Consider the following 9,575-nt stretch of genomic DNA (forward strand, 5'->3'; position numbering starts at 1 on the left):
GGCATTCAATTACTCTGTGTGCAAAACAGAGAAATGCTGCCACCAGTCTGCACAAAGTTGCATAGCCTGCAGTCACCTCCCATAGTCTAGCTTGAAGGCAATGACGCAGCCAGCTCTGCTGCAATATTTGTTTGACAGAGCTTCTCCTATAGCTGGCGAGAGACATTACAATAAACCCAATACATTCGGCAGTCAGAAATTAGGCGAAAGCCTAATTGGTGAAAAGTGTTCTAGGATTCTTAGAAGTGGATCAAACTACAAATTGTGTTTAAAAAAAAAAATAAAAATCAATGGACAACGCATTTTAATAAACGGAATTTAATGGAGACAATTTTCATTACATGCACAGCAATGACAAACTTTTCTGAAATCCCTGCTCATAGTTGCATACTACAAAAAAGCACAATACATTTTCATACATGATGGGTTTTGACAGTCAAGTTCATAACTGCTTTACATTTCTTCATGGATCAGAGACAAGTCCAGATCAAGCTTCAGACGCCTGAAGCCATCCCTCAGTTCACTGCAAAAGCACAAAATGCATTCACTTTGAGCCCAGCAGTGCAAGGCTAAACAAATTTCGGCTGCGTGCATTCTCAAACATTTAAAGATTATCCAACCCATCTTCATGCGACATCCAAATAAAACAAGTGCATTGTTGCACCAAAAGATGGAAGCCAAGCTATGGAAAGCCTGTCCACAAACAATCTCCTGGGAGCTTCTGCTGTTGGATCACTGCGTTAAGGGCCAGGAGTCAGGAGCTCAATGACCCTCTTTGAAAGTGATCCCACACCTTTATACTTTTCACACCGCTGTCTCACCTTGCTTCTAGTCACCTGAAAAATAGAAAATGTTGCAGTTAATTTTGTAAAATGGCTTTAAAACATTTAAGGTCAAGAGGTTATTTGTCACATACATATGGTCATACATATATTCAGTGTAATGTCTTAACACCGGTGATTACGCACAATAACCTCTAAAAATACCAAAATGTGCGTAATCGACACAAGGTGCTCACACTATGGGGCATGTCATGTTCCCAATGCGAGACCCCAGCACAAGTGCTAGCGAAACCCACCGGAATAAGTTTGTTATATGGTCATTTCCACAGCTAATTAGGCACAGAAGACCCTAAATGCCTTGGTATATGACCAATTGAATTTTAGACAAATGAGCCAAAATGCACACATGGTTATGCTTGTTTTAATATGGCCCAGTTCTTTGAAACATTCAAAAACTACACTTGACATGCATGACAGTAAATTAAACAAAGCAAACACCAATTGAGCATTTGGGAAAACGCCAACATTTTGGATCTCAAACTAGATACTCACATCTGAATGCTTTTCACAGCCAAGACTGTAGGTGCAGGTCATTCAAACCTGTAAAGAAGCAGAGGTTAGCGGCCACTCGCACACAAAAACAAGTTTGCGTTACAAGGTTAGTTTGTCTCAACAGAAATACCAGGACTCCAAACATCAGCGGCAAGGAGACCAACGATGCCAGATGTTGAGTTTCTCTAGCACCGACTTATGAACAAACCAATTGAAGGAGCAACTGGCTGCAGATACCATGCAGTGCTTTCATGTCAACAGGTTCCAGACTGCAATTCACACTTATTTCACTTGACTCACCCTTCCAGTGACTCCAGCAACTCCATTTGTGGCCACGTGAAGTGTGGAAGCCATAGGGGCAGCTGAGCTGTATGGACTCATCTGCGTTTCCTTCCAGGCTGAAGCTAGAAGTCTGTCAACTGGACGAAGCCAGTGTCCTCTACTATGTGGAGAGGTCCAAGTGACTACACTGGCGGCAGAGGAAGGCAGAGTTAACAATTGGACACACCAAACACTAACCTGCTTTGCAGGGTCAGATTGTCCCAACAGAAATACCAGGACTCCAAACATCTGTGGCAAGGAGTCCAACGATGCCAGATGTTGAGTTTGTCTAGCACCGACTTATGAACAAACCAATTGAAAGAGCAACTGGCTGCAGATACCATGCAGTGCGTTAAATATCATTTAGAGGGCTCAACCCACAAAACCATCATTAAAAAATATATATATGTTTTTACAACTTTACTCACCAGTCCAGTAACAGAACTTAATTGTGTTGCCATGCCAGTTTGTCACCACCTGCCAAAAAGCCACACTATTTAGTTTCAGTGTATGTAATTCCACTTTATGAATAGTTGTCTCATATCTAACCTAGGACTGCAGATTTCCAGGAAGGAAGATTTAACTAGGATTCTAATTAGGCCTGCACCATGAGATTTAAATAGACCTAAACCATTAGCATGCATCGCTGAAGTGATAGTTCAGTCCTTGCTCAGTGAAAATTGCCCCAGGGTTAAGGAATAAATTGTGATAAGTAGTTGCTGGCCAATTTAATGACTGCTACATCTGAGGCTGTGCACATAACATAATTTGTAAACGTATGGCAACAGTCTTACTTTCAGCCATTAAGATCATTTATTCTGCAGTTATATCCCACAAGGTAAATGGCAGTTACAACATGGGTAAAGCAAACTGCAAGTTTACTGTTCGAGGCATTTCCAACAATGAGGCCCTATTGTGAAGGGTCCATTGGGATAGGCCTCGGTAATGATTTGGTTAGAGATGGCAAAGTACAGTTGAGTAGCAAACGACCATCATCTAATGTGGTACAACGTAGTCAATCAGACAACATGGACGTCAGGCCTACCTCAAGATAATCTTTGAATGTTCAAGATCATTCTCACTGCAATTGCAGCTCTTCACAAAAGGGGTACAGCCTGGTGGTGGCAAACATCTACAGGAAAGAATGGAAGCATTAGTATTGAGTTTTTTATAGCAGCTTTGCGATAGTCATGCATGCATCACGTCGTTCAGAGAAGCTAGTGTCATTCACAGGATCAGTGCAGTTGAACATTCTTCAAGTCATCATGACGTTGAGATGGGCTGACAAATTTGCCAATGCAACATACCCAACATGTCCGCCGCATTCTCCACATGAAAACCAGCAGTGTTCTAAAATGAGGAAATATATAGTTAACATCCATTCCATCTTTAATAGGAGACTTGTTCAACCTTCATAGTAGCACTGCCATTGGTTGTTCACAGCAGTGGGTTGCACGAGTTGGATTAGTCTATGCACCACACCAGTACTACAACCCACTGGTCTAGGCTTGACTTGTGCTGTGCAATCCATCCACTACGCAGTTCAACTTATTAAAAGTTAAAATGTACTTCTCATGTTAATGTTGCAATCTTTATGGATATTTGCATTTCTAATTTCAAATGAACTCACAGGTTTGATTTAGATTCAAGGTTATTTGTCACATACATACGGTCAAAAATACTAAAATGTGCATTCATCTGCAGCAACTCCGACCCACTACAGAACACCAACCTTTCATCTCGTATCAGCAGATATATTCCCGTGCATCATCCCAACCAGTATCCGAGACCTCGCCCTGAAAGCAAACATAGCAAGTCACTTCTCCGGGGCAGGAACCAGACAGAAAACGAAGCCACAAAACGACTGCGATGTGTCATGCCTCATTGTCACCCTACAGCAACGGAGAGTGCAGTGATGAAAGCAAAACATGAAGTCAATCTAGCCATTGCAGTCTTGGAATTAAGCCACAAATGGCTTAATTCTCGGAAAAATCCAAGGGCATCGGCATTTGTACGTTTCACGGCAGTTGAAGGCACAACGTGCAGCCTCTGGTGTCCAACTTAAATCAGGAGTAAGAGCGCATGCGACAAAAGCGTAGTCGGCCTCAAATTAAAATAAAAAAAAATAAGGTATGGCTCTGAATTTAATCAATACATGTTTTTGTGAATTTATTATTTCCACGCCTGGAATACTCGTGGTATATTCAACGCTGATACAAGACGTCCGTAGGGCCCGTCCAAGCATTATTTAACGCTGTTAGTTAACGTGAGGCCGCCACCGCGCAGCCAACTGGTCTAATAGTTAGCTCCCCCATTTTGAGTCGGTACAAAAGCATTGCTATAAACGTTAACAGTCGTATTTGGAAACGAATGCACAAAACCAGCGCGTTAAAACGGTATATTTGAATGCTAGCTGGTAGCTTACCTTAGCTAAAGCACCGCCACGTGGCGACACACACCTCTCGCTTTGCATTTCTGATACGAGTGTCTCCTCAGAGAAACGCGCACAACTGCACGGCATCGCCTTCATTTAAATACATTAATCTGCTTAACCAGACGAATGAGCAGCCTATTTAATCGTATCTAATGAACATAACATGAACAGTCGGCGCTCGCTACTCAGCGCGTCCGGGAGAAGACGAGGAAGAAGACGGACGTGAGTCGGTCTGGAGACTTTATAGCGTCTGCTGTACGACAGTTGGAAATGCTTTACGACATCACTACTTCCTACACCACCCCCCGCCCTTCAAATTAAAAGCTTAGCCCTTCAGTATAAAAGCTCTGCCGTTAGAGTAAAAGCTCCACACACAATTCAAATACATGTACTACGAATTTATAACTAAAAATGACTATCATACCACCTAGACTGGGAATCAGGATGTAACTGATTACACTTGGATACGTTTTTTCGTTTTGTTTTACTTTTAATACCCCAGAGGATGTAATGTAATGTAATGTAATGTAATGTAATGGATGTGTGTACTGGTATAATTAAGGTTTTGATTCAACAGAAGGTTAGAATGTTTACCGTCACTGAAACTCATTTTAGAGGGCAGCAGCAATCACCCTGAGCAAATATTTGCACGGAGGTTCCCATCATCACTCATCGGGAGCCGTAATCAGATGCAACGTAATACATCTAGCACCCTAACAAGAATGAATATCACTGTTAGAAACACATCAGTGGTATGCAATCTTTCCTGGTATTTTTTTTTTGTTTCCAGGGTGACTATTCATAATGGTAGCCATGGTTGAAGAATCATGGGATAAGTTCATTATATCAAATAATTTACATGAATGTTTCAGAAAGTCAATGTACAACATAACATTTGTTAACTCCTGTTAAGAGATTTTGTTTTTAGAGGAAAGGTCAAACTCCCCTCCCAACACAATCAAAACTTCAGAAGCATTGTGGTGTCTTATTACCAGCAGTTATTTATTTGGTGCCAAGTAACAGATCGAATGCCCTTCAGTAGGTTTGGAATGAACATGTGAAACGCGAGTTTGAGATCTATAGTTTACAAAGCTCATTGTCACTACTTCACTCAGTGAACTATCAATTCAAAACAATTCTGTAACTCTGCCTAAGGACTAACCTTGGTCATTCAGTAGCAAAATGAATTAATTCAAGCTTTACTATAATGAAAATAAATATTTCTAAAACACCCTATTATTGCACAAAACATTCCACTCTAGGTCCGGACTGTGGGCTGCCAGCTGCAGATTCCACACAACAAAACTGTTGAGAAGGAATTTAGCATTCCTCTCATCCAAATACACCAATTGTATATCATAATATATTGCTTGTTTTCAGTTTATTTCCCTTTATGTTTTGAGTTTATGTCAAGTGAAGTCACCCCCTTAAAAAGTCCTGCCCTTGTTCAGGTTTGATCAGAAACACAGCAATACTAGGTCAGTTAAATTGATGTTAGAACCTATATTAAATTACAGAAAAATCTAAACAAGCAAGTATGTTTTACTACGCTTCTTGAATCAAGTAGGCCTTGGTTTGGGCAATACAAATCAAAGAGCTTTAAATACAGTGTAGGGCCATAATTCATGTAATGCATTTGTCTCCCTGCCTTGCCTGGTTAAGGTTTATCCACCAAATTTCCAGATGGAAATCTCAAGGAACTAATCACCAAAAATCAGCAGACTGCTCTTCCAGATCCCTGCGATTAAGTACAATGCATCATGGGAGATCGAGCAGGTTTGCACAGACAGTAAGTGCTGTTACAAATCAGTTTGTTTGTTTTGTTGTAGTCCCTTTACATGTTTCCCTATTTATTCCCTCATTTTTTTTTTTTACCCCTGTCTGCTGCTAATCTGCTACATCTAGCAGATTTCAAATTTCATCATCGTTTAGCAGGCGCTTTTGTCCAAAGCGACTTACAATTATTCATAGCCAAACAGCCACCAGGAGCAGTCAGGGGTTAAGTGTCTTGTCCAAGGACACTGCAGCATGCTAGCAGGAGGAGCCGGAGATTGAACCTGCAACTTTCAGATTACTAGACGACCTGCTCTACCTCCTGAGCCACGGCCCAAATTAATGTAAAAGTGTATTATAAATAAAATGTAGTAATATTAATTGTATTAAACCCTAAGGATGGGCTACCACGATAAAGACAGACACACACCTGCTCTTAGAAGTCTCAATCATTCTTCTGCTTTAAAACAACTTCAAGTGCAACTTAAAAAAAAAAAAAAAAAAAAATTCAAATTAATAAATAAATGTGACCTCATGTTAATGCCAGCACTAGTAGTAGTACTATTGCAAACCCTAGTGCTAATGACTGCATCAGTCACTACTTCAACTCCCCCACTCCACCATAACATCACATCCAGTCCCGAGTGAAGACCACACTGTGACCAGACCGAGCTCTAGCTGGACAGAAAGCACATGTCCTTCTTCACGTGTAGCTGCAGGGCGCTGGCGGCACTGAAGGCCTTCGAGCAGCGCGGGCAGCGGTAGAGCCGCTCCCCCGTGTGGGTGCGCTTGTGTTTTTTCATGCTGTCGCCGTCGCTGAAGGTGCGGTAGCAGTAGGGGCAGCTGTATGGCCTCTCGCCCGTGTGGATGCGCAGGTGCCGCTTCAGGTTTCCCCTCTGGCTGAAGCTCTTGGAGCAGAAGGTGCAGCGATGCGGCCGCTCGCCCGTGTGTGTGCGCAGGTGGCGCCGCAGGTCAGTCAGCTGGCCAAAGGACTTGCAGCACCAATCGCAGGCGTAATTCTTCCTCTTCCGATCCGCGTGGAGGTCGAGGCACGGATCGCCAAACAGTTCGTCGCAGCGCGGACACTGGTGCCCGGCTACTGCCGACGTGTTGCCGAGGACAGCGCCGCTCAACGCCAGTGATTCCCAGAGGCGCCTTTGAGCATGACAGCATTCTTGCTGTTCCACAGACGTTGACCCGCCCCTGCCGGTGCCCGGTGGCTCTCTGACAGCCGCCTCCTCCAATCGGGGTCCAGCTTGGTCAGGGACCCTGGGAGAATTTGGGAGGACAGAGTCATCGTGACTCTCATGGTTGACAGCAGAAACCACAAAGTCCTCAGGTTCCCTTTTGATATGTCTTTGAACCACAGAAAGCACTTCCTGGTTGAGCGTGGGGGCGTCAGCATCTACACCGGGGACGGCGTCAGGGGAAGTGTTGGGGCAGGGCTGACGGATGACCGACAAGGGGGTTCCAGAACACTCCGTCAGGGTACCCGGTTCAGACTTCACTGTGAACTCAACTGAATCTAGGGAGGCGTCTTCGCGTGCATCGACTCGATCCGGGGACAACTCGACCGGGGGTGTGTCCGGCTTGATGCACAGCCTGGACTGGACAGACACACCCTGGTCACGTGCCTGGTTGACTGCACTACCTGCTGCCTGTTTAAAAGCAGCCTGGTTTGTGTCTGGCGAACACCCACGCTGCTGCTGCTCACTGGACTTCTGCTCCGGTGCTGCTATTCGAAGGCTCCCACTGGAAGACCCTGTAATAAACGCATTCATAATAAGTATTAATAGTAAGTGTTCCGCAACATAATACACGTGGAACTCATATTCCCGTGAGAAATTGGCTTTGTGAGATTCTTTCCTTGGCAAGGAGGTAATTATATGTAAGTACTATTGTTGATCTATGTTCATGGGAATGCGTAACATGGTGGTTTCAGTCGATATGTATTATTGTCAATTCATCGAGTCTGTATGGCCCCGGCACACAGGCTTTTGTTTTTACTTTGTTTTCTATGGCGGTGTCTTGTACACCCAAGTGGGGTGGCCCACTGAGGTGGCAAGACACTGGCAGTGAGTGAAGCAAAAAGGACCAATCTGACCGCAACACAACAGCGGGGTTAATCCCCTAGATCAAGTTGTGCAATAACATACACAGCCGGCCTTTCTAAAAACCACGCCTAGTTTTTAATTATTAACGTTTAATACATATTCCAACCCCACCCAGCACCACCCTTTCGGCCCCCGGGGCAACGAGCCTGCCCGGTGGCTTGGCCCTTACCCAGCCACTGCGTCCCGGCTCCGGCGAGCGCTCCGTCCCGCAGCTGCCTTCGGAGGGCGTCGTTCTCCCGCCGGGTCCGATCCGCCTCCTCCCGGTACTCCGTCACCGTGTCCTCCACCACCGCCAGGATCTCCCTCACCACGGCCGCCAAACGCTCCGCCAGGTACGCGTTCAGCAGCTGCAGCTTGGTCATTTTGGGAACCTCCGCCGCGAACGCACACGGGGAAGGAGGAGGAGGAGGAGGAGGAGGAGGGGAGGACAACAAACCAAACCGGAAGTGGCAAAACCTCTTCCGGGTCGCGGGCCACTCAGCCGGAGTCGCGTCTTTGAATGATCTAATAATGGCGACTGTTACATGTTTGGACATAAAAACGCCATAAAAAATAAAATGATGCGATCAATAACGTTTGGTGAAAAACGAAGGTTTGTTTTTTCTATACATGTCCATTCGTCCATAAATCATGTAGCAGTAAGAGATGTAAATTAGAGATAATTAAATACGTGTGGTTCACTTGGCATGAGTTGCAATGGGAAAAAAAAAAGATATTACTTAATAATAATTATTGTGCAAATACATATTTACACATTTATTATACATACTATCGTAAATATTACCACTGATAAACGGCGCAAATATTTCCAAAAACATATTCCAGCGCTGCATGCTGCTTATGAATAACTATGATGTGTGTGAGAATGGTGCTCACCGCAAAGTGGCGCTAAATGCACGTATCCAGTAATAAAAATTAAAAAAACCCCACTGTCGCTTTTCCTGTGAATGCAAGTGGTCAAAATATCTTTGGGATGAAGTATATCATAGGATAACAAAATTGGATAAAAAAAAAAATGTCCTCACAATAAAGTGACATGTATACTTCTTTCTCGTGTTAGAGCGAAAATGTCAATATTTTTGTGATTACATTGGGATTTTAGGTAAATATGATATTCATGTTGATTCATGTCGATTCAAGTTGTTTAATTCAAAATGCAACTTTGATCGTAAAACTTAATTTTCAAATCTCATGAAAAAAAAACGTGTGGGTGTTTATGTGTGTGTGTGTGTGTGTGTGTGTGTGTGTGTTTGTGTGTGTGTGTGCGCGTGCGTGCGTGGGTGTGTGTGTGCGTGTGCGGCTTTTACTACTGGAAGGCTCCTGCTCCTGCATTTCCAATCAAACAAATCATTGATGTGAAATAGTGATTTGAAGCCCAACAGCCAAAGGAAAAGAACCCACAAATAACCGGAATCAAACAAGGACACGAAAGTCTGCGCCCAGAGAGCCACTCAGTGTAAAATGGGACATTCCAGGAAGGCCCATGACGGTCAACTTTTTTTTTTTCTTTTTATCAAAGCCATTTATCTCGGCAGCGCCGCGACAGGACTGTGTGGCCAAGTAGATGCAGATCATGTTGAGGAAGCTCCTCTCCTCTCT

At 43.9% G+C, this 9,575-nt stretch overlaps 1 protein-coding gene and 1 long non-coding RNA gene across 2 annotated transcripts; both read right to left on the bottom strand.

Annotated features, from left to right (window-relative positions):
* Positions 1-302: 302 nt before the first annotated feature.
* Positions 303-4,290, bottom strand: LOC307237045. Its single transcript, XR_013844401.1, has 8 exons — positions 4,081-4,290; positions 3,388-3,451; positions 2,963-3,005; positions 2,701-2,787; positions 2,084-2,132; positions 1,635-1,803; positions 1,335-1,382; positions 303-836 (listed from the first exon to the last, which is right to left on the bottom strand). It is a non-coding gene; the product is annotated as an uncharacterized lncRNA (long non-coding RNA).
* A 2,246-nt stretch (positions 4,291-6,536) lies between these two features.
* Positions 6,537-8,338, bottom strand: LOC307237348 (uncharacterized protein; the record flags this gene model as incomplete). Its single annotated transcript, XM_080010061.1, has 2 exons — positions 6,537-7,624; positions 8,146-8,338. 2 exons carry the CDS (start codon positions 8,336-8,338, stop codon positions 6,537-6,539), a joined length of 1,281 nt encoding a protein of 426 aa, XP_079866187.1.
* Positions 8,339-9,575: the final 1,237 nt, after the last annotated feature.

The sequence above is a fragment of the Zeus faber genome, assembly GCF_960531495.2.
Source record: "Zeus faber genome assembly, chromosome: 11".
Classification (NCBI taxonomy): Eukaryota; Metazoa; Chordata; class Actinopteri; order Zeiformes; family Zeidae; genus Zeus; species Zeus faber.